This window comes from Serinus canaria, chromosome 26, assembly GCF_022539315.1.
Source record: "Serinus canaria isolate serCan28SL12 chromosome 26, serCan2020, whole genome shotgun sequence".
NCBI classification, from domain to species: Eukaryota; Metazoa; Chordata; class Aves; order Passeriformes; family Fringillidae; genus Serinus; species Serinus canaria.
This window is the reverse complement of record NC_066339.1, coordinates 2091588-2118940: the sequence shown is the minus strand read 5'-3', so window position 1 is coordinate 2118940 and position 27353 is coordinate 2091588. Positions and strand designations below refer to the sequence as shown.

Here is a 27353-nt window from a genome sequence, read left to right as displayed (position 1 = left end):
GAATCCAGTGTCCGCTGAGACCCTTTTTACCTTTCACCCCAACCTAAAAGACGTCGGCCAAAAAGAGGATCCCGAATGTCAAATGGAAATCTGGGAATCTCCCGGTGCTCTTCTGAGGATGGAATCCCCGACTCTGCCTGCAGACCAGCGGACAAAGCTGCGTTTCTCCTCCTCTGTGCCACTCCCGGCAGCAGCGGCCGAGTGTGCGTAAGCCCTCGATTCTCCCCACCCAAGGAGGAAGATTCCCCTGCCCTGTTTATTTCAGTGCTGTCCCCGGCCGAGGCCGTGCAGGACAGGCAGGGACCGAGCTCGGCTCCCCTGCGGGCAGCAGCGGCCCAGCCCGGCTCCAGCCCAGCGCTGCCAGCCCGGCTCTGCCCGGGCGGGATCCGGAGCTTTCCCCGGGCTCAGAACTTTGCAGGCTCCCCCTGCTTTTCCTTCCCAACAGGATTTCTGCTCCAAACGCCCCGGGTTTCCTGTTCCCAGCTGGGCAAGGGGAGGGACTGCCGGCCTTGGGGCCTCACAAGCCGAGAGAGGAGGAGGAGGAGGAGGAAGAGGAGGAGGAGGAGGAGGAGGATGGGTCCGTCCCCCCAGCGCTTGCCAGGCTCCATGTCCCGCTCTGCACCGACACCATCATCCTCATCCTCACCGCATGGCAATGAGGGAGCAGACTCTGGGCTGCCAAGTCAGTAGGGGGGATTTAATCTCTGGGGCAGATGAAGAGGCTCTGAAGAGATTGAAGAGGCTCTGAAGAGATTGAAGAGGCTCTGAAGAGATTCCTCTTTGCTGTCGACTCTTCCGGGGAGGGTTTTCCAGCATGCCAGGCGGTAAGGAAAAGTTCCAGGATCATCACCCCAGGTGCTGTAGAGTCCAGCTGCTGCCTCGGGCAGGATCCTGCCTTCAGGGGCACGGGGTGGGTCAGAGGATGGAAGCAGAGAAAGCTGGAGTGGGAGAGCTGGCAGAGAGCTCCGAGTGACCCCGGGCTTCTGGCACAGCCCAAACTGCCAGAGCGGCACGAAGGCACTCGCCCGCCCTGAAAGCTGAAGTGGTTACAGTAATTTGGAGGGAATGAGGAATATTAATCTGTTTCCAGACAGGAATAACGTGGAATTGTCAGAGTCCGGTGGACGAATCACACGAGTGAATGCGAGCGTGGTATCTGCCCCAGCACAGCCCCGGGGCTCCAGGGAATGGTTGGGAATGGGAACAGAACATGGAAGGTGTTCACATGTCCTGACGCTCTCGCCAGCAGGAAAGGGGAAGGAGGATGAAGAGCTGGAGGCTCCGGAGGCTCCATCAGCCGGGAAGAGCCGAGGCTCAGGAGCAGCAGGCGCAGGGTGGGCGTGGGGAGTGGTGTTTCACTTCTTCCTGGTAAGTGGGGAATGGGCAAACCCTCCCGGGGCTGGAGCAGGGGCAGGGGGATCTCCAGCCTGGCTCAGAGCACAGGACAGACCGGGCACAGCACAGGCCAGACCGGGCACAGGACAGACTGAGCTCAGGACAGACCGAGCACAGCACAGGAGAGACCGAGCACAGGACAGACCGAGCACAGGACAGGACAGGCTGAGCACAGGACAGACTGACCCCAGCCATCCCAGGGCTCACCCCAGCCACGCCATTCCCTGTGGAATGCCCCCTGCAAACCTCTCAGCGATGGACAGGAGGGTCACCTTGCCAGGATGGCTTTTCCCAACTCAAATACATCACCCCAGAGGAGTGTCAAACCCCAAAGGGTGTCAAACCCCAGAGGGTGCCAAACCCCAGAGGGTGCCAAACCCCAGAGGAGTGTCAAACCCCAGAGGGTGTCAAACCCCAGAGGGTGTCAAACCCCAAAGGATGTCAAACCCCAGAGGGTGTCAAACCCCAAAGGATGTCAAACCCCAGAGGGGTGTCCTGTCCCTTCAGCAAGGGCATGGTCCCACCTCGGGCAGTGAGCTGGGAGCCAGCGACTGACTGGGAGCAGCACACGCTCTCGGGTGCTCTATGGGAGGACCTGGCACCTCAACACCCCATAAAGCCACTAATTCTCTGTGCCCCAGGCTGAATCTTCCCACCAAAGATGAATCAAAGGATTGTGAAGCCTGGAGAAGACCTTTAGGGTCACCGAGTCCAACTGTAAAGAAGGCACCATGCCCCAAGCTAGGAAAGCTTTCCTCCCTTCAAATCCTCCCCGAGTAAATCCCTGCCAATCATTAACCACCTGCCAGCAGGGAGACAACAGGAGTTAAAATTCAGGACACAAACTGTCTGTCCTTTGCCCCTGTGGCAGAGAAATCCTGGGAAACTGCTCCAGTTAACATCCATCCCTGCTGCCCTCACCCCCTCAGCAGCTCCCAGTGATCTCCAGACTGATCCATTTTGACCATTGCTGCAGTACTAAAAAGTAACTTCAGAGGTAAAAGCATCCTACAAGGGCTGAGCTCTAGGATGAGAGGGAAAGGGAAAGGGAAAGGGAAAGGGAAAGGGAAAGGGAAAGGGAAAGGGAAAGGGAAAGGGAAAGGGAAAGGGAAAGGGAAGGAAACTTTGTTCCTTTCCTTTGGAAAATCAGTTTGCAAAGGGTTTGCTGAGGGTCTGCTGAGACCAAACTGCAGCATGGCCACCCCCAGCCCACCCTGCTGCATTCCCCAACACCAGTTCAAGCATCCCCTTTTGTTTCTCCCACACCCCCCCAAAATGAGGGGAAGGAAAAGCTTTTCCCCCCTCCTGATGCCCTGTGGCACCTCCCCTCCACCCCCTCTCAACTCAGGTCAATGTGCTCGTGATGGGGACGCTCAAGACCTTTGGGATTTTCTTCGTGGCTTTCCGAGAGGAGATGGGGGGATCTTCAGAGCAGCTCAGCTGGATCGGCTCCATCATGTCCTCCCTGCGCTTCCTGGGAGGTGAGCTGCTGTCCCAGGGCTGGGGCACTGAGGGGGCTCTGTGCATCCAATTCCCACCCCAGACTGCTCCAGACTGGACATGGCACCCACACGTGTCTGAGCAGGACTGTGCTCTAAACACTGGGACATTCAGATGGGATACGGGGAGGAAATTGGAAATTGGGAAGGAATCCTTCCCTGGGAGGGTGGGCAGGCCCTGGCACAGGGTGCCCAGAGCAGCTGGGGCTGCCCTTGGGTCCCTGGAAGTGTCCAAGGTCACGCTGGACAGGGCTTGGAGCAATTTGGGATAGTGAAGGTGTCCCTGTCCATGGCAGGGGTGGAACTGGATGAACTTTGAGATCTCTTCCAACCTAGATTATTCTGGGATCCCCTGAACTTCACTGTAGGTTTATTGTACAGCTCCAGAGCAAACAACACCCTTGTCCCAGCTGTGGAATAGCTTGGAGCTGCTGGGCATGGTGAGATTGAGGAAGGAGGCTCAGGGGAGCTGAACCTTTGGGCTTTGCCTCCTTCCCTGCCCCACTCCCCGAGCTCAGGGCACAGGCAGAGCCTCTCTGCTGAACATTAACCCCTCCCACACCCCTGTCCCCCCCTGCCTCCCGAGGCTTCCCAGGGGTCCCAGGCAGCCCCCAAGCCCTGCCACAGCAGCTGTGTCCCCTGGCTGAGCTGTGTCCCTGAGCTGTGTCCCTGCTTGCCTTGCAGCCCCGCTGGTGGCCGTGCTGTGCCGGCGCCTGGGAGAGCGCCCGACCTCCGTGCTCGGGGCTGGCCTGGTGGCTGGGGGCTGCCTGCTCAGCACTCAGGCCACCAGTGTCCCCTTCCTCTGCTTCTCCATGGGCTTCCTGCTGGGTAAGATGGTTTACTGCATGGGCAGCAAATCAGCTTCTTTAGCCTTAAACCTGGGGAAGGGCTGTTTGTTCAGCTGGGGTTTTGTTCAGCGTGAGAAGAGGAGCCTGAGGTGATCAGGGACAGGATCCAAAGAAGGAGCTGTGCCAGGGGGTTGAGATGGAGATCAGGAAAGGTTCTTCCCCAGAGGGTGCTGGCCCTGCCCAGGCTCCCCAGGGAATGGGCATGGCCCCGAGGCTGCCAGAGCTCCAGGAGGGTTTGGACAGCACTGCCAGGGATGCCAGGGTGGGATTTGGGGGTGTCTGTGCAGGGCAGGGCTGGATGTGATCCTTGTGGGTCCCCTCCACCTCAAGTTATCCTGTAATTCCATGAACCTTTAGTGTCAAGGCATCCCCAGCTCCTTTTTGTGAGACACCATGTGAACTGCCAAAGCTTCATGCTCAGAATAAAACACCAGTTTCAACATCCCAGTCCCAGCTAACCTTGATTTTTTTCGTGGACCTACATGGATCCTGGCCTTTTAAAATCCCTTATAAAAGGGCAGAGATTCCAATCCCCCAGACCCCAAGCCCACCCACCAGATCTCGCTCTCCTCTGACTGTGAGAGCACAACTCCCCTCTGCTGCAGAGCCAGGGACTGCCAGCTTGGGACAGCAGCACCTGGAATCCCCACACAGGAGCCCCTTTTTGGGACTGGAAGGGATTTGTGGCTTCCCCTGGCCTCAGTGGGTGTTCCTGAGGAGGAGCTCTCTGGGATGGGTTTCTGCAGCCTTCCCAAGGCTGGGTCAGAGCCATGGGGCACCATGAGTCTCTCTGTGGTGGATTCCCTCTTTATTCTCAATTTCCCCCTTCCCACAGGGATGGAGTCTCTCTGGGCTGGGAGTCCCTTATTTTCCTCTCCCCAGGGATGAGCTTTGCCTGCTGGAATCTCTCACTCTCATTTTCCCCCTTCCCAGAGGGATGGGGGGGGGTTTGCCTGATGGAGTTTCTCTGTGGTGGGAGCCTTTTATTTTCCCCTTCCCTCAGGGATGTTTTTGCAATTCCCATGTTGGGCTGTCAGTGCAGTGCCATTGTCACTGCTCTGACTTTACTCCTCGGAGCAGCTCCGTTGGGCAGTGACAGTGCCAGGCTCACACAGGAGCAGCCCCTGCCCAGTGAGGCTCCACACTCAGGGCTGGGCTTTGCCTGCTGAGTCTCTCTGTGGTGGGAACCTTTACTCTCAATTTCCCCCTTCCCTCAGGGATAGGCTCTGCCTGATGGAGTCTGTGGTGGGAATCTCGTGTTGTTTTCCCCCTTCTCACAGGGACGGAGTTTCTCTGGGGTGGGAGTCCCTTATTTTCCCCTCCCCAGGGATGGGCTGTGCCTGCTGAGTCTCTCACTCTCCTTTTCCCCTCCCCAGGGATGGGCTGTACCTGCTGGAGTCTCTCACTCTCCTTTTCCCCTCCCCAGGGATGGGCTTTGCCTGTCTGTACCAGGCAGCTGCAGTGATGACGGCCAAGCGCTGCCGGGCTCACCTGGCCTTCTGCAACGCCCTGGCCCGCTCGGGCATGGGGCTGACCTTCCTCATGGCCCCCTTCACCCAGCTCCTCATCGAGGCCTATGGCTGGCAAGGTGAGAGGGCACAGGGTGCCCAGAGCAGCTGGGGCTGCCCCTGGATCCCTGGCAGTGCCCAAGGCCAGGCTGGACAGGGCTGGGAGCAGCCTGGGACAGTGGGAGGTGTCCCTGCCATGGCAGGGATGGAATGGGAGCAGCTTTAGGGCCCTTTCCAACCCAAACCATCATTTTTTGTTCCCTGCCCTCCAAATCAGCTGCCCCCAGCCTGCAGAGGGGCCTGGCTGGAAGCTGCCAAGGGTTCTGTAAATTCCAGCTCCATGCACAGGGAAAAATGAATGTTCCCAATCAACATCCCTGGGCTGGCTCTGCTCTGTGTGTGGGTGCAATTTCAAGGAGCCAAAACATTTCACTGCCCAGGAGCCTCCCATGTCAGGGTGATGCACAGCCTGGACTGCAGATCCCTGCTGCTGTCCAAGGGGTGCACTGAGCCCTCAGCCATCCCTCAGTTCCCCTGGGGCTGCCCCTGGATCCCTGGCAGTGCCCAAGGCCAGGCTGGACAGGGCTGGGAGCAGCCTGGGACAGTGGGAGGTGTCCCTGCCATGGCAGGGGTGGAATGGATGGGCTTTGAGGTCCCTTCCAGCCCAAACCATTCCAGGATTCCCTGATCCAGGCAGGGAGGCACCATTATAATCTGGCATTTCTTTCTGGAAGGTGTTCAGAGTTTCAAACTCCTTCCTCCAGGTCTGGGCAGCTGAAGGCACAGAAGCATCTCCCATCCCAGTCCTTCCCACAGCTCCACAGCTGCCTTAGGGAGGCAAACTGGTTCCAGGCTGGATCAGACCCACAGGGGCCCAGTCCTTCCAAAGCTGCAGCTGAATCCTGTTCCTTCCAATTCATCAGCTCTGAGAGGGAATTTGGGGAGATCTGGAGGCTCCAAGAGGCTCTTCTTAAAAATTCAGCACACCAAGGAATAACTCTGCCTCTTCTAGGGTAGTCTGGGGACATCTTGTTAATAATTAAACACTTAATCACTCATTAAAATCAGAGTCAAAGCACAGATCTCAGAAATCAAACCAGAGATCCCTCATTTTACTGTAGTGATTCAAGACCATCTTTGACTTTAAATGAGGAAAAGCAAACAGATTCCAGAGGCAGCTGTGGATTTGTTCTGTGCATCACAGCAAAACGAACTTCCAGCTAGAAAAACAGGAATAAAAATCCCTGTTTAGTTAACTCCTGCAGAAGGAGAAGGCAAACAGAACCTTCTCCAGGATCACTGAAAATCACACCCTGTTCCACAGAGGCCATTTCCTGCTGCTCCCCCTTTCCAGCCCAAGAACAAAGCACCTTTTGCCTTCCCTCAGGTACTCTGCTGGTGTTTGGAGGAATCATGCTGAACCTGGTGCCTTCCAGCATGCTGCTGTGGCCTGCCAGCCCCCAGCTGCCTCGGGAACCTGCCAGAAATCCACACCGGGGGTCTTCAGGGGCAGAGAAGGATCCAGAAGCTCCTGGTGGGTGTTCAGATGGAAGCACTCAGAGGGAATCACAGCTTCTCCAGGCACAGGAGGCTCCCAGCTCAGAGTCACTCGTGGTGCCCCATGGCAGAGACGTCTCTGAGCCAGCCAGGGGAAGGCTGCAGAAACCCAGCCCGGAGAGCTCCTCCTCAGAACCCCCCAGCGGGGCCAGGAGAGGCCCCCAGCCCCCTGCAGCCACCAAAGAGGAACCTCCTCAGCCTCTGCTGGACTTCTCCCCGCTGAAGGATCCCCTTTTCTTCATCTTCACCTGGTCTTTCCTCTTCAGCCACCTGGCCTATTTCGTGCCCTTCTTCCACCTGGTGGCCAGAGCCAGGACGCTGGGCCTGAGCAGCAGGGATGGCTCCTACCTCATCGCCGTGGCTGGTAGGCACAGGGACCCTCCCAGCCCAGCTCACAGAAAAACACCCCCAACTCTGCCCAGAAACGGCCCCAGACGTGTCCTGGGATGGATCCTCCTGGCACAGGGTCAGCCCTGGGTGCTTCTCCCAGTGCCAGCTGGATGATGCCACACCCTCCCTGCTCCCAAAAACCCCAAATCTCCACTGACAAGGTGCTCTCTGCACACCACAAGCCCTGCTGGCCTTCAACCCACAAGGCACCAGAATCCAGAGGTGCATCCAGACCCCTCCAGCTTGACCCAAAAGGGAGAAATTCAATACTGGGGGAAAAATCTCCCACATTAATGTGGATCCAGGCATTTGGATTTGGCACATCCACCTCCAAGTGGGGGAAAAAACAGGCACAGTCCCCAAAAACCAAACCCCAAAACCCAAACCCAAGCCTGGTTTTAAGGCACATTCCCCAAAACCCAAACCCATGCTCAGATCCAGGCATCTGGATTTGGCACCTCCATCCCCAAGTGGGGGAAAAAACAAGGCAAACTCCCCAAAAATCAAACCCATGCCTGGTTATGAAGAACAGTTCCCAAACCCAAACCCAAACCTGGCTTTAAGGGACACTCCTCATAATCCAAACCCATGCCCAGATCCAGACATTTGGATTTGGCACATCCCAAACTCCAAGTGGGGAAAAAACAAGGCACAGTCCCCAAAAATCAAACCCATGCCTGGTTTTAAGGCACACTCCCCAAAATCCAAACTCCAAAACCCAAACCCAAGCCTGGTTTTAAGGCACATTCCCCAAAACCATACTCAGATCCAGGCATCTGGATTTGGAATATCCACCCCCAAGTGGGGGAAAAAACAAGGCACAGTCCCCAAAAATCAAACCCATGCCTTGGCTTTAAGGCTCACTCCCCAAAATCCAAACCCCCAAACCCAAACCAATACTTGGTTTTAAAGGCACACTTCTCCAAAAACCAAACCCCAAAACCCAAACCCGTGGCTGGTTATAAAGAACACTTCCCAAACCCAAACACCCTGGCCTGGCTTTAAGGCAAACTCCCCAAACCCAAACCCAAACCCAAACCCAAACCCAAACCCAAACCCAAACCCAAACCCATGCCTGGCTTTAAGGCACACTCCCCAAACCCAAACCCAAACCCAAACCCAAACCCAAACCCAAACCCAAACCCAAACCCAAACACCCTGGCCTGGCTATAAAGCACACTCCCCAAACCCAAACCCAAACCCTGGCCTGGCTTTAAGGCACACTCCCAACCAAACCACAAACCCAAACCCAAACCCAAACCCAAACCCGGCAACCAACCCAAACCCAAACCCAAACCAAACCCAAACCCAACCAAACCCTGCTGGCTAAGGCACCTCCACCAAACCCAAACCAACCCAAACCCAAACCCAAACCCAAACCCTGGCCTGGCTTTAAGGCACACTCCCCAAACCCAAACCCAAACCCAAACCCAAACCCAAACCCTGGCCTGGCTTTAAGGCACACTCCCCAAACCCAAACCCTGGCCTGGCTTTAAGCCTGGATTAACACCGAAGCCATGCTGGGGTAAGAAAGCAGCTCCAGCCTCAGTCAGCAGGGAATATTTTATTTTATTGTACACACCAGATTTTGTTCCTGCAGAGCTGGGGAGTGTTCAGCAGGGAGGGGCTGTTGGGAATGCCCAGGGATTTAGGGATGGCTGGGGTTGGGAGGGACAGGGGCTCAGTGCACAGCTCCTTGATGTTTGCTTCATTAAAATGCACCAGGAAATGTCAAAAACAGCTCTCAAACCCAGACTCTCAAAACCCCAACTACTCTTTTATTCTATGTATTTATATTTTAAATATAAAATAGTAACCTATTTTATTAGAGGCTGCAGAGCCTCTGACATGTCTGGGTTTCTAGAAAATGCCCGGGGTTTTAGAAAAATTGAGTTTTAGAATTGAAATAGAAATAATTTTAGAAAAATTAAAATCTCAGCTGCATTTTTCTTCTGAATACTCAGATTTTTCTCCTCAGCAGGTTGCTCTGTCCTGATTTAGGGCATTTCAGGGTGCAGAGTCCCTGAGGGTGGAATTCCCCCCAAGGGAATTTTCCCAGAGCACTTTGGTGCCCTTGGGTAAAGCAGCACAAAGGAAAAGGGAAATCCCAATCCTGGAATTTGTAGCCTAAAAACACCTGGAGGTTTTCGGTGATGTGCTCACAAAGAACAGGGAAATTGGGATGGGACACAGCCAACAATAGAAATAATACTGAATAAAAATATAAAGTTTTATGATAAAAATCACTAATAAATATAAATATAATAATTTAAAACTGTAGAAATAAACATATATAAAAATAATGGATATAGTGAATAAAATAGTGCAAAGAACATTATAAAATAAATAGAAGAATAAATTGTATTAAGGTTAATATAAATAATCAAGTATAATATGAAATCATGTATAATATAATATAAATGATATATTATAAAATACTGTAAAATAGAACTATGTTAGAGTAGATTATATGTAATATCATATTATAATGTATAGAAAAATACAAAAATATTAAAAATATGCAAATATTAAATAATAAATATAGTAACGTGAAATAGGTATAATTTAACTATATGAAATAGTTAACTACAGAAAATAATATAGATAATATAAAAATATAACATAATATACAAGACTAATATAATAGAGTATAATATAATATAAATAGTATAATGTAATGTAATGTAATGTAATATAAGATAACATAACATATTATATTATATATGATATTATAGTATGTATATTAGATTATATTATATTATATTATATTATATTATATTATATTATATTATATTATATTACTGATTATATTATATGATATTATATTATATTATATTATATTATATTATATCACACTATTTATATTATATTGTAATATTAGTAATATAAAAGATAAAATACTGTAAGTATCAATATAATACATATACTACAAGTAATAAAAATAATAATATGAAATACTATAAAATATAGCTAGATTTATAATATCTAATAAATGCATATGAAGTAATAAAATATAAAAATACCTAGAAATAACAGATGTTCAACATTACACAAAGACTCTATTTCATATACATACTAAATAAAAATACTAATATAAATATAGTTAAATTTACAATATCTAATAAATTTACAAGGTGTAAGATATTAAAATATCTAGAAATAAAATAGAATTTAAATATGATGCAAAGTCAAGTGTCAATATGTTACACATACTACAAATGATAAATAAAATACTATAAAATATAGCTAGGTTTATAATATCCAATAAATTTATATGAAGCAATAATATATAAAAATACCTAGAAATAGCAGAATTTCAACATTACACAAAGTCTCAATATAACACATATACTATACATAATTTAAAAAAATATAAAATACTATAAAATATAGCTAGATTTCTAATAGCTAATAAATTTACATGAAGCAATAACATACAAAAATATCTAGAAATAATAGAATTTCAGTATCAATTTTATATATACACTAAATAAACATAATAATATAAAATATAGTTAAATTTGTATCTAATAAATTTATATGAAGTAACAAAAAATTAAAATATCTAGAAATAACAGAACTTAAATAGTATGCAAAGTCAAGTCTCAATATATTACATATACTACAAATTATAAAAAATAATATAAAATACTATGAAATAAAGCTAGATTTCTAATAGCTAAGAAATTTACATGAAGCAATAAAATATAAAAATACCTAGAATAGAATTTCAAAGTCACACAAAGTATCAATTTAACACATATACTAAATAAAAATAATAATATCAAATATAGCAAAATTTATAATAAATGTATAATATCTATAAAATTTACATGAAGCTATAATATATATAAAATACCTGGAAATAACAGAATTTCAGCTTTACATAGAGTATCCATTTAATACATATACTAAATAAAAATAATAATCTAAAATATAGCTAAATGTATCTTAATGTATAAATCTAATTAATTTATATGAAGTAATAATTTATAAAATACCTAGAAATAACAGAATTTCAGTATTACACAGAGTACCCATTCAATCCATATAATAATAAAATAATAATCTAAAATATAGCTAGAGGTATAATACTCTATAATCTCCAATAAACTTAGCTGAGGCAGTAATTTCTGAAATGAGAACCCAGCAGGCCCAGGCTGGCCCAGGTGTGAGCGCTGCGGTTCCCAGGTGTGAGCGCTGCCGTTCCCAGTGTGAGCGCTGCCGTTCCCAGGTGTGAGCGCTGCCGTTCCCAGGTGTGAGCGCTGCCGTTCCCGGGTGTGAGCGCTGCCGTTCCCAGGTGTGAGCGCTGCCGTTCCCAGGTGTGAGCGCTGCGGTTCCCAGGTGTGAGCGCTGCCGTTCCCCAGGTGTGAGCGCTGCCGTTCCCCGGTGTGAGCGCTGCCGTTCCCAGGTGTGAGCGCTGCCGTTCCCAGTTGTGAGCGCTGCCGTTCCCAGGTGTGAGCGCTGCCGTTCCCCAGGTGTGAGCGCTGCCGTTCCCCGGTGTGAGCGCTGCCGTTCCCAGGTGTGAGCGCTGCCGTTCCCCAGGTGTGAGCGCTGCCGTTCCCGGGTGTGAGCGCTGCGGTTCCCAAGTGTGAGCGCTGCCGTTCCCGGGTGTGAGCGCTGCCGTTCCCAGGTGTGAGCGCTGCCGTTCCCAGGTGTGAGCGCTGCCGTTCCCAGCTGTGAGCGCTGCCGTTCCCCGGTGTGAGCGCTGCCGTTCCCAGGTGTGAGCGCTGCCGTTCCCAGCTGTGAGCGCTGCCGTTCCCCGGTGTGAGCGCTGCGTTCCCAGGTTGGCGGCGTCCCAGGTGTGAGCGCTGCCGTTCCCCAGGTGTGAGCGCTGCCGTTCCAGGTGTGAGCGCTGCCGTTCCCCAGGTGTGAGCGCTGCCGTTCCCAGGTGTGAGCGCTGCCGTTCCCGGTGTGAGCGCTGCCTTTCCAGGTGTGAGCGCTGCCGTTCCCAGGTGTGAGCGCTGCCGTTCCCAGGTGTGAGCGCTGCGTTCCAGTGAGCGCTGCCATTCCCCGGGTGTGAGCGCTGCCGTTCCCCGGTGTGAGCGCTGCCGTTCCCAGGTGTGAGCGCTGCCATTCCCCAGTGTGAGCGCTGCCGTTCCCCGGTGTGAGCGCTGCCGTTCCCCGGTGTGAGCGCTGCCGTTCCCCGGTGTGAGCGCTGCCGTTCCCCGGTGTGAGCGCTGCCGTTCCCCGGTGTGAGCGCTGCCGTTCCCCGGGTGTGAGCGCTGCCGTTCCCCGGGTGTGAGCGCTGCCGTTCCCCAGGTGCGAGCGCTGCCGTTCCCCAGGTGCGAGCGCTGCCGTTCCCAGGTGTGAGCGCTGCCGTTCCCCAGGTGCGAGCGCTGCCGTTCCCCAAGTGTGAGCGCTGCCGTTCCCGGGTGTGAGCGCTGCCGTTCCCGGGTGTGAGCGCTGCCGTTCCCGGGTGTGAGCGCTGCCGTTCCCCGTGTGAGCGCTGCCGTTCCCCGGTGTGAGCGCTGCCGTTCCCCAGGCGTGAGCGCTGCCGTTCCCGGGTGTGAGCGCTGCCGTTCCCCGGTGTGAGCGCTGCGTTCCCGGTGTGAGCGCTGCCGTTCCCAGGTGTGAGCGCTGCCGTTCCCAGGTGTGAGCGCTGCCGTTCCCAGGTGTGAGCGCTGCCGTTCCCGGTGTGAGCGCTGCCGTTCCCCGGTGTGAGCGCTGCCGTTCCGGGTGTGAGCGCTGCCGTTCCCAGGTGTGAGCGCTGCCGTTCCCAGGTGTGAGCGCTGCCGTTCCCCGGTGTGAGCGCTGCCGTTCCCCGGTGTGAGCGCTGCCGTTCCCGGTGTGAGCGCTGCCGTTCCCCAGGTGTGAGCGCTGCCGTTCCCAGGTGTGAGCGCTGCCGTTCCCCGGTGTGAGCGCTGCCGTTCCCAGGTGTGAGCGCTGCCGTTCCCCGGTGTGAGCGCTGCCGTTCCCGGTGTGAGCGCTGCCGTTCCCAGGTGTGAGCGCTGCCGTTCCCCGGTGTGAGCGCTGCCGTTCCCAGGTGTGAGCGCTGCCGTTCCCGGTGTGAGCGCTGCCGTTCCCAGGTGTGAGCGCTGCCGTTCCCCGGTGTGAGCGCTGCCGTTCCCAGGTGTGAGCGCTGCCGTTCCCAGGTGTGAGCGCTGCCGTTCCCAGGTGTGAGCGCTGCCGTTCCCAGGTGTGAGCGCTGCCGTTCCCAGGTGTGAGCGCTGCCGTTCCCAGGTGTGAGCGCTGCCGTTCCCAGGTGTGAGCGCTGCCGTTCCCAGGTGTGAGCGCTGGCCGTTCCCAGGTGTGAGCGCTGCCGTTCCCCGGTGTGAGCGCTGCCGTTCCAGGTGTGAGCGCTGCCGTTCCCAGGTGTGAGCGCTGCCGTTCCCGGGTGTGAGCGCTGCCGTTCCCAGGTGTGAGCGCTGCCGTTCCCGGTGTGAGCGCTGCCGTTCCCAGGTGTGAGCGCTGCCGTTCCCAGGTGTGAGCGCTGCCGTTCCCAGTGTGAGCGCTGCCGTTCCCCGGTGTGAGCGCTGCCGTTCCCAGGTGTGAGCGCTGCCGTTCCCAGTGTGAGCGCTGCCGTTCCCCGGTGTGAGCGCTGCCGTTCCCCAGGTGTGAGCGCTGCCGTTCCCAGGTGTGAGCGCTGCCGTTCCCCAGGTGTGAGCGCTGCCGTTCCCAGGTGTGAGCGCTGCCGTTCCCAGGTGTGAGCGCTGCCGTTCCCAGGTGTGAGCGCTGCCGTTCCCCGGTGTGAGCGCTGCCGTTCCCGGTGTGAGCGCTGCCGTTCCCAGGTGTGAGCGCTGCCGTTCCCCAGGTGTGAGCGCTGCCGTTCCAGGTGTGAGCGCTGCCATTCCCGGTGTGAGCGCTGCCGTTCCCGGTGTGAGCGCTGCCGTTCCCAGGTGTGAGCGCTGCCGTTCCCAGGTGTGAGCGCTGCGTTCCCAGGTGTGAGCGCTGCCGTTCCCCAGGTGTGAGCGCTGCCGTTCCCCGGTGTGAGCGCTGCCGTTCCCAGGTGTGAGCGCTGCCGTTCCCAGGTGTGAGCGCTGCCGTTCCCGGTGTGAGCGCTGCCGTTCCCCGGTGTGAGCGCTGCCGTTCCCCGGTGTGAGCGCTGCCGTTCCCAGGTGTGAGCGCTGCCGTTCCCCAGGTGTGAGCGCTGCCGTTCCCAGGTGTGAGCGCTGCCGTTCCCAGTGTGAGCGCTGCCGTTCCCCGGTGTGAGCGCTGCCGTTCCCAGGTGTGAGCGCTGCCGTTCCCAGGTGTGAGCGCTGCCGTTCCCAGGTGTGAGCGCTGCCGTTCCCCGGTGTGAGCGCTGCCGTTCCCAGGTGTGAGCGCTGCCGTTCCCAGGTGTGAGCGCTGCCGTTCCCCGGTGTGAGCGCTGCCGTTCCCAGGTGTGAGCGCTGCCGTTCCCCAGGTGTGAGCGCTGCCGTTCCCAGGTGTGAGCGCTGCCGTTCCCAGGTGTGAGCGCTGCCGTTCCCAGGTGTGAGCGCTGCCGTTCCCAGGTGTGAGCGCTGCCGTTCCCAGGTGTGAGCGCTGCCGTTCCCAGGTGTGAGCGCTGCCGTTCCCAGGTGTGAGCGCTGCCGTTCCCAGGTGTGAGCGCTGCCGTTCCCAGGTGTGAGCGCTGCCGTTCCCCGGTGTGAGCGCTGCCGTTCCCCAGGTGTGAGCGCTGCCGTTCCCAGGTGTGAGCGCTGCCGTTCCCCAGGTGTGAGCGCTGCCGTTCCCAGGTGTGAGCGCTGCCGTTCCCAGGTGTGAGCGCTGCCGTTCCCCGGTGTGAGCGCTGCCGTTCCCAGGTGTGAGCGCTGCCGTTCCCCAGGTGTGAGCGCTGCCGTTCCCAGGTGTGAGCGCTGCCGTTCCCCGGTGTGAGCGCTGCCGTTCCCAGGTGTGAGCGCTGCCGTTCCCGGTGTGAGCGCTGCGTTCCCGGTGTGAGCGCTGCCGTTCCCAGGTGTGAGCGCTGCCGTTCCCAGGTGTGAGCGCTGCCGTTCCCAGGTGTGAGCGCTGCCGTTCCCAGGTGTGAGCGCTGCCGTTCCCAGGTGTGAGCGCTGCCGTTCCCAGGTGTGAGCGCTGCCGTTCCCCAGGTGTGAGCGCTGCCGTTCCCAGGTGTGAGCGCTGCCGTTCCCAGGTGTGAGCGCTGCCGTTCCCAGGTGTGAGCGCTGCCGTTCCCGGTGTGAGCGCTGCCGTTCCCAGGTGTGAGCGCTGCCGTTCCCTAGGTGTGAGCGCTGCCGTTCCCAGGTGTGAGCGCTGCCGTTCCCAGGTGTGAGCGCTGCCGTTCCCGGGTGTGAGCGCTGCCGTTCCCCAGGTGTGAGCGCTGCCGTTCCCCAGGTGTGAGCGCTGCCGTTCCCAGGTGTGAGCGCTGCCGTTCCCCGGTGTGAGCGCTGCCGTTCCCCGGTGTGAGCGCTGCCGTTCCCCGGTGTGAGCGCTGCCGTTCCCAGGTGTGAGCGCTGCCGTTCCCCAGGTGTGAGCGCTGCCGTTCCCCAGGTGTGAGCGCTGCCGTTCCCCGGTGTGAGCGCTGCCGTTCCCCAGGTGTGAGCGCTGCCGTTCCCGGTGTGAGCGCTGCCGTTCCCAGGTGTGAGCGCTGCCGTTCCCAGGTGTGAGCGCTGCCGTTCCCAGGTGTGAGCGCTGCCGTTCCCAGGTGTGAGCGCTGCCGTTCCCGGGTGTGAGCGCTGCCGTTCCCGGTGTGAGCGCTGCCGTTCCCAGGTGTGAGCGCTGCCGTTCCCAGGTGTGAGCGCTGCCGTTCCCGGTGTGAGCGCTGCCGTTCCCCAGGTGTGAGCGCTGCGTTCCCGGTGTGAGCGCTGCCGTTCCCGGGAGCTGGTCGTGAGCGCTGCCGTTCCCCGGTGTGAGCGCTGCCGTTCCCAGGTGTGAGCGCTGCCGTTCCCAGGTGTGAGCGCTGCCGTTCCCAGGTGTGAGCGCTGCCGTTCCCAGGTGTGAGCGCTGCCGTTCCCAGGTGTGAGCGCTGCCGTTCCCCGGTGTGAGCGCTGCCGTTCCCGGTGTGAGCGCTGCCGTTCCCCAGGTGTGAGCGCTGCCGTTCCCAGGTGTGAGCGCTGCCGTTCCCGGGTGTGAGCGCTGCCGTTCCCAGGTGTGAGCGCTGCCGTTCCCAGGTGTGAGCGCTGCCGTTCCCAGGTGTGAGCGCTGCCGTTCCCGGTGTGAGCGCTGCCGTTCCCAGGTGTGAGCGCTGCCGTTCCCAGGTGTGAGCGCTGCCGTTCCCAGGTGTGAGCGCTGCCGTTCCCAGGTGTGAGCGCTGCCGTTCCCAGGTGTGAGCGCTGCCGTTCCCAGGTGTGAGCGCTGCCGTTCCCAGGTGTGAGCGCTGCCGTTCCCAGGTGTGAGCGCTGCCGTTCCCAGGTGTGAGCGCTGCCGTTCCCAGGTGTGAGCGCTGCCGTTCCCAGGTGTGAGCGCTGCCGTTCCCCGGTGTGAGCGCTGCCGTTCCCAGGTGTGAGCGCTGCCGTTCCCAGGTGTGAGCGCTGCCGTTCCCCGGTGTGAGCGCTGCCGTTCCCAGGTGTGAGCGCTGCCGTTCCCCGGTGTGAGCGCTGCCGTTCCCAGGTGTGAGCGCTGCCGTTCCCAGGTGTGAGCGCTGCCGTTCCCAGGTGTGAGCGCTGCCGTTCCCAGGTGTGAGCGCTGCCGTTCCCAGGTGTGAGCGCTGCCGTTCCCAGGTGTGAGCGCTGCCGTTCCCCGGTGTGAGCGCTGCCGTTCCCGGGTGTGAGCGCTGCCGTTCCCCAGGTGTGAGCGCTGCCGTTCCCGGGTGTGAGCGCTGCCGTTCCCGGGTGTGAGCGCTGCCGTTCCCGGGTGTGAGCGCTGCCGTTCCCAGGTGTGAGCGCTGCCGTTCCCAGGTGTGAGCGCTGCCGTTCCCAGGTGTGAGCGCTGCCGTTCCCAGGTGTGAGCGCTGCCGTTCCCCAGGTGTGAGCGCTGCCGTTCCCAGGTGTGAGCGCTGCCGTTCCCGGTGTGAGCGCTGCCGTTCCCGGGTGTGAGCGCTGCCGTTCCCGGGTGTGAGCGCTGCCGTTCCCGGGTGTGAGCGCTGCCGTTCCCAGTGTGAGCGCTGCCGTTCCCGGGTGTGAGCGCTGCCGTTCCCCAGGTGTGAGCGCTGCCGTTCCCCAGGTGTGAGCGCTGCCGTTCCCCAGGTGTGAGCGCTGCCGTTCCCAGGTGTGAGCGCTGCCGTTCCCCAGGTGTGAGCGCTGCCGTTCCCGGGTGTGAGCGCTGCCGTTCCCAGGTGTGAGCGCTGCCGTTCCCCAGGTGTGAGCGCTGCCGTTCCCAGGTGTGAGCGCTGCCGTTCCCAGGTGTGAGCGCTGCCGTTCCCCGGTGTGAGCGCTGCCGTTCCCAGGTGTGAGCGCTGCCGTTCCCCAGGTGTGAGCGCTGCCGTTCCCCGGTGTGAGCGCTGCCGTTCCCAGGTGTGAGCGCTGCCGTTCCCGGGTGTGAGCGCTGCCGTTCCCAGGTGTGAGCGCTCCCGTTCCCGGGTGTGAGCGCTGCCGTTCCCCAGGTGTGAGCGCTGCCGTTCCCAGGTGTGAGCGCTGCCGTTCCCGGTGTGAGCGCTGCCGTTCCCCGGTGTGAGCGCTGCCGTTCCCGGTGTGAGCGCTGCCGTTCCCCAGGTGTGAGCGCTGCCGTTCCCAGGTGTGAGCGCTGCCGTTCCCCGGTGTGAGCGCTGCCGTTCCCAGGTGTGAGCGCTGCCGTTCCCAGGTGTGAGCGCTGCCGTTCCCAGGTGTGAGCGCTGCCGTTCCCCGGTGTGAGCGCTGCCGTTCCCGGGTGTGAGCGCTGCCGTTCCCCAGTGTGAGCGCTGCCGTTCCCAGGTGTGAGCGCTGCCGTTCCCAGGTGTGAGCGCTGCCGTTCCCAGTGTGAGCGCTGCCGTTCCCAGGTGTGAGCGCTGCCGTTCCCCGGTGTGAGCGCTGCCGTTCCCCGGTGTGAGCGCTGCCGTTCCCAGGTGTGAGCGCTGCCGTTCCCAGGTGTGAGCGCTGCCGTTCCCAGGTGTGAGCGCTGCCGTTCCCAGGTGTGAGCGCTGCCGTTCCCCAGGTGTGAGCGCTGCCGTTCCCCAGGTGTGAGCGCTGCCGTTCCCAGGTGTGAGCGCTGCCGTTCCCAGTGTGAGCGCTGCCGTTCCCAGGTGTGAGCGCTGCCGTTCCCCAGGTGTGAGCGCTGCCGTTCCCAGTGTGAGCGCTGCCGTTCCCCAGTGTGAGCGCTGCCGTTCCCCAGGTGTGAGCGCTGCCGTTCCCCGGTGTGAGCGCTGCCGTTCCCAGCGTGAGCGCTGCCGTTCCCCGGTGTGAGCGCTGCCGTTCCCAGCTGTGAGCGCTGCCGTTCCCCAGTGTGAGCGCTGCCGTTCCCAGGTGTGAGCGCTGCCTTTCCCGGGTGTGAGCGCTGCCGTTCCCAGGTGTGAGCGCTGCCGTTCCCAGGTGTGAGCGCTGCCGTTCCCCAGGTGTGAGCGCTGCCGTTCCCCAGGTGTGAGCGCTGCCGTTCCCTAGGTGTGAGCGCTGCCGTTCCCCAGGTGTGAGCGCTGCCGTTCCCCAGTGTGAGCGCTGCCGTTCCCCAGGTGTGAGCGCTGCCGTTCCCCGCTGTGAGCGCTGCCGTTCCCCAGGTGTGAGCGCTGCCATTCCCCGGGTGTGAGCGCTGCCGTTCCCCGGTGTGAGCGCTGCCGTTCCCCAGGTGTGAGCGCTGCCGTTCCCCAGTGTGAGCGCTGCCATTCCCCAGGTGTCACGGAGACGCTGAGCCAGCTGCTCTCGGGCTGGCTGGCCGACCGCAGCTGGACCAAGAGGTACCACCTGCACGTCACCTGGCTGCTGCTGAGCGGGGTCACCCACCTGCTGGGGCCGCTGGCCACCTCCCTGGCCCTGCTGCTGGCCTACGCCGCCGCCGCTGCCGCCTTCTGCGGGGGATTCATGGCCCTGGTGCTGCCTGTGCTGGTGAGGGCCGGGCTGGGCCGGGCCGGGCTGGGCTGGGCCGGGCCGGGCCGGGCTGGTGAGTTCAGGGCTGGGCCGGGCCAGTCCGGGCCGGCTCTGCTCCTGTCCTGAGCCAAGGGGACTCAGAAACAGAGACAGGAACAGAACCAGAACCATCCCTGAGCCGTGGGGACACAGAAACAGGGACAGAGCCAGAACCAGGGGGACACAGAAACAGAACCAGAAACAGAACCAGAAACAGAACTATCCCTGAGCCGTTGGTACTGAGAAACAGAACCAGAACCAGAACCAGAACAAGAACCAGAACCAGAACCATCCCTGAGCCGCGGGGATACAGAAACAGAGCCAGAACCAGAACCAGAGCCAGAACCACCTGGGAGGGACACCCAGAACCAGAAACAGAACCAGGGGGACACAGAAACAGAACCAGAAACAGAACCAGAGCCACGGGGACACCAGAACCATCCCAGAGCCACTGGGACACCAGAACCAGAACCAGAACCATCCCAAATCACCTGGGACACCCAGAACCACCTGGGACACCAGAACCATCCCAGACTCACCTGGGACACCCCGACCTGCAGCAGGGTCCCCAGGACACCACAGGGATGCTGCTCCCAGGGCTGGAGGCAGCCTGGAGAGCTGGGAGGCCTCAGCCTGGAGAGGAGAAGGCTCCAGGGAGAGCTCAGAGCCTCTTCCAGAGCCCAAAGGGGATCCAGGAGATTCCCTAAGAGCCCCTTCCAGCGGCTAAATGGGATCCAGATCCCCTCAGAGCCCCTTCCAGAGCTAAAGGGGCTCCAGGAGAACTGGAGAAGGACTGGGGACAAGAGATGGAGGGACAGGACACAGGGAATGGCTTCCAGTGCCAGAGGGCACAGATGGATGGGATATTGGGCATTGGGAATTGTTCCTGGGAGGATGGGGAGGGGCTGGGATGGAATTCCCAGAGCAGCTGGGGCTGCTCCTGGATCCCTGGCAGTGCCCAAGGCCAGGCTGGACAGGGCTTGGAGCAGCCTGGGACAGTGGGAGGTGTTCCTGCCATGGCAGGGGGTGGCACTGGGTGGGCTTTGAGGTCCTTTCCAGCCCAAACCATTCCAGGATTCCCTGATCCAGGCAGGGAGGCACCATTATAATCTGGCATTTCCTTCTGGAAGGCACAGAAGCTTCTCCCATCCCAGTCCTTCCCACAGCTGCCTTAGGGAGGCAAACTGGTTCCAGGCTGGATCAGACCTACAGGGGCCAAGTCCTTCCAAAGCTGCAGCTGGAGAGGAAATTCCCCAGGAAAAAAGAATCAAATCATCTCTTGTGCTTAAAAAAACCCCAAAAATCAATTAATCTGTAGTGCATATGCACTCCTCTGAAGCCAATCACTAATTATCTATTTTGGTTTTCCAACAGGTGGATCTGGTGGGTGTGGAGAAGCTCCACAGCTACCTGGGGTTTGCTGCTTTCTTTGCAGGGATAGCAGCCATGGGAGGACCCCCTCTAGCAGGTGAGTGATGTTATACAAAACCCACACCCACCCCAGAAATCCAGGGATAAACCTGCTGCTGGTTCACTTTCCTACAGGGATCCATCCCAGAATGGGTTTTCTGTTCTAACAGAGAGAGGAAAAAAAGGAAAAAATCCTATTTCAGAAATGTATTTTTATAGACAGGCAACATTTTGCTTGGGAATCTGCAAAACCCAACCAGCAGCTTGGAAAACGCTGCCTGGAGTATTTAGAAAATGCTGCCTGGAATCTCTGGAAAATGCAGTGAAGCCCCACGTGCAGAGCTCAGCCCTGAGCACAGCAGGGTAACAAGCACATTCCCATGGATTTTACTCCCAGTGGTGTTCAAATAACACTGAACTTGGACTGGAGGGGAAGCAAGGACAGACTCAGCAAGATTCCCACCAGGCAGAGGCACTGGAACATCAGGAGAAGCCTCAGTAATCTCTTGTTTTGACAGAGATTACACAGCTCAGCCACCAGAGCTCTGGGCCCAGAGATAAGGAGCATGAAAAGCCTTTGCTCTTCTCCCTCTGCCAGGAAACCAAGGCAGCTGTGAGGATTTGGGTGATTTCAAGTGCTTAGGAATGAGTGTCCAGCCTCTGCTAAGAGCAGGGGACTTGTTCTCCTCCAAACAGCTTGGCCAGGACAAAGCTTTCCCTTCCCTGCAGCCCAACTGCTCCTGGGCTGAGCCCCCAGCCTGGGCAGCAGGGGAGGGGGGATTCTGCCCCTCTGCCCCGCTCAGTTGAGACCCCAGAGCTGTCCCAGCCCTGGAAACAACAGCAGGAGGACTTGGAGCTGCTGGAGAGAGTCCAGAGGAGCCCATGGAGATGCTCCAAGGGCTGGAGCCCCTCTGGAGCCAGGCTGGGAGAGCTGGGGGTGCTCACCTGGAGAGGAGAAGGCTCTGGGGAGAGCTCAGAGCCTACAGGGGATCCAGGAGAGCTGGAGAAGGACTGGGGACAAGGGAGGGAGGGACAGGACACAGGGAATGGCTTCCCACTGCCAGTGGGCAGGGGTGGATGGGATATTGGGAAGGAATTGTTCCTGGGAGGGTGGGGAGGTCCTGGCACAGCTGGGGCTGCCCCTGGATCCCTGGCAGTGCCCAAGGCCAGGCTGGACAGGGCTAGGAGCAGCCTGGGACAGTGGGAGGTGTCCCTGCCATGGCAGGGGTGGAATGGGAGCAGCTTTAGGGCCCTTTCCAACCCAAACCATCATTTTTTGTTCCCTGCCCTCCAAATCAGCTGCCCCCAGCCTGCAGAGGGGCCTGGCTGGAAGCTGCCAAGGGTTCTGTAAACTCCAGCTCCATGCACAGGGAAAAATGAATGTTCCCAATCAACATCCCTGGGCTGGCTCTGCTCTGTGTGTGGGTGCAATTTCAAGGAGCCAAAACATTTCACTGCCCAGGAGCCTCCCATGTCAGGGTGATGCACAGCCTGGACTGCAGATCCCTGCTGCTGTCCAAGGGGTGCACTGAGCCCTCAGCCATCCCTCAGTAACAAACAGCAGGGCCTAAACACCCTGGCTGTCACTTCTCCACACTCACACTGCAGTTAAAAAAGTTAAATTTCCATCCAGCTGCAAGATATCTGCACTAATGGGAAGCTTTTTGCTTTTTTTCCTGCAAAAAGCTTTCCAGAGAAACCAGGCTTAAGGCAGGTGGGATAAATAAAGGCCAAATAAAGCCAAGAAGCAAAACACTCCCTGATCCATCTTGTCACAGGCAGAGCAAGATGGAAACAATCCAGAGCTCAGTTTCCAGGCTTGGGATCCAAGAGAAGTTCTGCAATTTTCTCTTGCAATGCAGTTTTAAGTGTGAAAACTGAGTGAGACAAAAAACTCCTGATGAAGTGTCCAAAACCATCTGTTCCTTGCAGAGAGCAGGATTTAAACACTCTGTGAGAGCCTGGGATTCGGTGCTCTCACTTCCCAGAAATCTTGAGTTCAGAATTACAATTTCACCAAACCCAAGCGTTTTTACACAGTGGAAATAATGATGGCTAATGAGAACTGCAAAGGGTAAAATTGCCTAATTTGCATATTAGACCAAAGCCTAATGGAAGGAAAAGGTGACTTACCTGAAAATGTGTTCAGCTGAAAGCCCTGAAATCCAGGGGCAGCTGGCAGGACCCAAAGGGAAAGTTTGGAGTCTCCTTCAGAGCTCCCCATCCACTGGCACCTCTGGATGCTGAAAAAACCCAGCCCAAAGCAGAATAAACATTATTTTGGCAGCCAGGAGCAAGCTGAGGAGAGAAGGGCACAGTTTATTTCCACAAATCACTGACTCAAAATGCAAAAGAGCTGAAGCAAAGCCTGTAAAGCAAATTCTGGAAGAGATTCCAGCCCCCAGAGGACAAACTCCAGATCCAGGAAATCTGGGTGGTGAAAAGGGAGAGGATGGAGTCATCAAAAGCTCTGCTGGCACTCGTATTTAGACATTTGCTAAATTTTACCTTCACCTTCCCACTGAATTTTGCTCCTCAGGGCATCAGGAATAAATAAAACTTCTGATTAAAGATCAGCAGTACCATTTAAACAGCTTGACCCAGCTGGCAGCACCAGCAGTGCTGGGAATGTTTAGTCTGGATTCCATTGCTGGGATTTTCCAGCATTCCTCACAAAACTGCTGCTTTGCTGGGGTTTGAGCACCACAAGCTCCTAGCTCAGCCTCCTGCAGCAGGAGTGATTATTGTTTTGTTTTGGAAATTAACTGGGGTAGAGACTGGAGATGCTTCAAAAGGTTGGGGTGTGATGGAAGTTGGTGGCTGTGCTGCCAGTGAGGCAGTGCTGGTGAATCCCACTGCACCTAAATCCCATTCAGCACCAAAAAAATCCAGGAAAATAAAAATTAAGAAATATCCTGAAGGATATTTTAGGAATTGCAATAAATCAGAACTCAACTGGAGCACTCTGTCCTGTTCCTCTCACAAATAACCACCTCAGCATCCCCTCTCCACATCCCAGAGACTTCCAGGCAGCAGAAACTGGTCCCAGCCCTGGGAATGAACCTCAGGGCCATGGGAGAGTCCTCCAGTGCAGCACCAGGGCATGGATCCCAGTATGGGATGGATCCCAGCAGGGCATGGATCCCAGTATGGGATGGATCCCAGCAGGGGATGGATCCCACTATGGGATGGATCCCAGCAGGGCATGGATCAATGGATCCCACTATGGGATGGATCCCAGCAGGGCATGGATCCCACTATGGGATGGATCCCAGCAGGGGATGGATCCATGGATCCCACTATGGGATAGATCCCAGCAGGGGATGGATCCCAGGAGGGGATGGATCCCAGTATGGGATGGATCCCACTATGGGATGGATCCCAGCAGGGGATGGATCCCAGCAGGGGATGGATCCATGGATCCCACTATGGGATGGATCCCAGCAGGGGTTGGATCCCAGCAGGGGTTGGATCCCAGCAGGGGATGGATCCATGGATCCCAGCAGGGGATGGATCCCAGTATGGGATGGATCCCACCAGGGGTTGGATCCCACCAGGGGTTGGATCCCAGCAGGGGATGGATCCCAGCAGGGGATGGATCCTCCTCTCCAGCTGCAGCTCCTCCAGCAGGTGGCTCCCAGGACATCCCTGAGGAGCAAACACAGGGACTGCCCCCGAGACAGCAGTGAGCCAAGAGAAACTGAGAGTGGGCAAAAGCAGCTGTTCTGTGCTTTCTAAAACCTCCTGTGGCAATCTACAGCCGGGAATGGCAGTGCCTCTGCTCCAGCACTGACCCCACACTGCACTGGCACCCTCCCCTTCCATGGCTCCGAGCCCAGGACCCCAGGGACTGCATGCTGTCCCTGCCTGGGTGTGAGAAGCCCAGGTTTGGTCCAGATCTGCTGCTTGTGGAGCTCATGGAAGCCCGTGGATGTCTGGATTCCATGGATGTCTCCAGAGGAATTGCATTTCACGCCAGCAGCAGATCTGGCTCAGCTGCTGCCCCACACCCACCCACCCCACACCACATTTGGGACTGGATTTGGGTTTTTATGTGCAGCAGCAGCTCCCAGCACTTTGCAGATTTTAGATTCAAAGAGAGGAACTCTCCACCTTCCAAAGGACTGCCCACATGATTATCCAGGACCAAACCCAACACTTGGAGGTCACTTTAAAAGGTGACCTGAATCCTCCAGACATTCCCGAGGCTCAGTGGAATTCAGCTTTTCCTTTTAAGTCCTTCCAGAGCTACTTTTATCAAGTTCACTTCCAGCTCCTGGCCTGGGGTCTCTCCTGCTAGACAAAGGACATGAAACTGGGTCTGCTCACACAAGACAAGGCTGGAGAACAGAGGGTTTGCAGCCCAGATGTTGCAAATACCAACATGTGCAAGTCATCCCTTCAGTCCAAGGGGATCTTCCATCAGCCACTTTCTCCTTACTTAAACAGGAAAAAAATAAAAGAAATTCGGGGATTAAATTCAATCCAATTAAACACCAGGTCCACTGCAAGGATCAAAGCTGGCTCTGGGAAAAATGACCTGCATGTCATTTCCTTACAGGAAATGCTGCCCAGGAAGAGTTAAAATAATTTAAGGGAAATATCTGAGCAATTCCTAGATGAGAACACACATCCTTTGCCTCCCACCCACCTCCCTGAATTATTTTTTTCGCTGAGAAAAATCCCCCAGCTTTAATAACAACCTCCTCTCCTGCAGGGTGGCTCTATGACTACACCCAGACCTACGCCTGCTCCTTCCTCTTTGCTGGAGCCTGTGCTCTCATCTCACCCATCTCCTTCTTCTTCGAGCCTGCAGCCCAAAAATGGAAGCTAAGAAAAGCCAATTTGGACAAGAGCTGAGGTTTTAAAGGCTGGGCTTTGATCACACCTACGTGGGACAGCCACTGCCTGCACTGGGAAGGATCAACAGCAGCAAGACTGAAAACTGGAATTTCTGGGTGTCAGATTCAGTTTGGATAGCTGGAAATTTGTGCTGATTAAAGCCAGCTGAGAAATGCACAGTGTGGAGTGTCTGGGGAAAATGCAGCCCGTGGTGCCTCTGCTCCTGAGCTGGGTTTTTCTGCCTCTCAGATTTAATCCTCAGCTCTGTCCTTCCCGGAGCAGAGCTGACTCACTCACCTCGTGGGATGAGCAGCTCCCATGCCAGAGATTGCAGCTCATTCTGCTCACACACAAACAGCTGGCCCTGGGGGGACGAGAGCAGGGACAGGGAGGGCAGGGTGACACTTCCACCAGGACCAGCTGCTCCAGGAGCTCCTCTCTCTGGGGGAAGGATGCAGCAGGGGGGCCTCTCCACATCCCAGGCACAGTTACTGCCACAGCACACGGGACCTGGAGGCAAAACCAGTCTTAATTAAAGCCAGAACCACAACACAGCAAAGCCAGAGACCAAACCCACCCCTCCCCAGCTTCCCAACCCTCCAGAGACTCCCAGAGATTCCATTCCAGAGGCAGCTCCAGTGCTGAGCCTGGATCCAGCCAGCATCCCACAAATTTCATTTGGATGGATAAGACACAACACAGCAGCCTGGACTTTCCTTCCAGTAGTGAAGGTGCAATTTTTTTAAATCTGGTATTTGAAATTATAATGGCAAAAAATTTGGTATTTGAAATTATTATAGTAAAAAAATTGGTATTTGAAATTATTATAATAAAAAAATTGGTATTTGAAATTATAATGGAAAAAAATTGGTATTTGAAATTATTATAGTAAAAAAATTTGGTATTTGAAATTATAATGGAAAAAAATTGGTATTTGAAATTATTATAGTAAAAAAGTTGGTATTTGAAATTATTATAGTAAAAAAATTTGGTATTTGAAATTATAATGGCAAAAAAATTGGTATTTGAAATTATTATAGTAAAAAATTTGGTATTTGAAATTATTATAGTAAAAAAATTGGTATTTGAAATTATCATTTCAACCTGGGATATTCATTCTAGCCAATGGCATCATTATCCTTCTTTTTACCTTTCCTTTTTTTAATTAAGGTGATTTAATTATCCTATATTTTTTCTTTTATTCCCTTTTTTTTTAATATTAAGGCAGCAAGAGAGTTGTTTCCCCTATAGAAACACTCCTTTAAACTGTGAAACAGATAATTTCAAGCCCAAAATGAGGTGGTCTACATTTAATAAAAAGCTCCAGAATACTGTGACAGTTTCAAGGAGCTCCAATACTGTCACAGGTAAGAAAGTCCCTCTACAGATGATGGGCCAAACCCAGCAGTGACACAATTCCACAGTGCCAAAGAAATTGAGCTTAAAAGGGGGAAAAATCACAGGGAATGGGGAAGATCAGTGCTACAAACCAGTTTATTTCTCATGTGCTGTGTGACAGCTTCTGCCAGGAATCTGCAGGTGCTTTGGGAATTGTCCTTTCCACTGCACCCATCATCAGTTTGCAGCTGACACCTCAGCATGCAGCACTCTGGGTTGGGATGGGCAGGGAATATCAGTGAGGGTCCCAGGGGCACTGTCCAAGGCACCAGGATTGCTGGATGAGGATTTCTGGGGTGTGGAAGGCACTGGGAGCTGCAGGGGGATGAACCAAACCCAGCCAGTCCTGCACTCAGCCCTCAGCCGAGCCTTTCTGCAGCAGGGATGAAACTTTCACTTAAAAAATTGAGTTTTCACCTCGTGAAACAATAAAGTTCCTCACTCTCCTCTACTCAAACACTACCAGCAGCTTTGGTTTGTACCAGGAACCATGTGGGAGCTGTTCCAGTCCTAAACCTTCTGGATTTCAGCATTTCTTTCTGGAAGGCAATTAGCATTTTAGCTTTTTTCTGCATCTCCCCAAGAGCTTTTGGCTTTGACCAGAGTGGGAGCAAAACTCTGGGGGATGGAAGGAGCCACCCCACAGCTCCCTCCTCTCCTGCTGCTCCCACTGCCCACAAT

The 27353-nt window shown here is 55.3% G+C and overlaps 2 protein-coding genes and 1 long non-coding RNA gene across 8 annotated transcripts in view; 2 read left to right on the top strand and 1 right to left on the bottom strand.

The window, feature by feature from the left end:
• The first annotated feature begins 270 nt into the window (after positions 1-270).
• Positions 271-25449, top strand: SLC16A4 (solute carrier family 16 member 4). Its single transcript, XM_050985445.1, has 10 exons — positions 271-824; positions 1247-1368; positions 2744-2876; positions 3579-3722; positions 5169-5330; positions 6638-7223; positions 15889-15908; positions 18790-19001; positions 20397-20490; positions 25150-25449. The coding sequence occupies exons 1-10, from the start codon at positions 815-817 to the stop codon at positions 25290-25292; spliced, it is 1626 nt and encodes a 541-aa protein (XP_050841402.1). The 5' UTR covers positions 271-814; the 3' UTR covers positions 25293-25449.
• On the top strand, positions 10215-14144 carry LOC127060830 (uncharacterized). Of its 6 annotated transcripts, XR_007780210.1 has the most exons (5): positions 10215-11388; positions 11609-11962; positions 12483-12616; positions 13753-13819; positions 14080-14144. It is a non-coding gene; the product is annotated as an uncharacterized LOC127060830 (long non-coding RNA). The 6 variants fall into 6 exon arrangements; XR_007780213.1 differs by lacking the exons at positions 12483-12616; positions 13753-13819; positions 14080-14144 and adding an exon at positions 13929-13969 and having other exon boundaries at positions 10216-11388; XR_007780212.1 differs by lacking the exons at positions 12483-12616; positions 13753-13819; positions 14080-14144 and adding an exon at positions 13009-13104 and having other exon boundaries at positions 10216-11388.
• Positions 20497-27353, bottom strand: part of RBM15 (RNA binding motif protein 15) — a 27660-nt gene continuing 20803 nt past the window's right edge. Inside the window, exons 4-5 of the transcript XR_001991827.3 lie at positions 25572-25784; positions 20497-24872 (exon numbers count right to left, since the gene is read on the bottom strand). The gene's annotated coding sequence lies outside the window, so the exon portion shown is untranslated. The remainder of the gene's footprint in view (positions 24873-25571; positions 25785-27353) is intronic.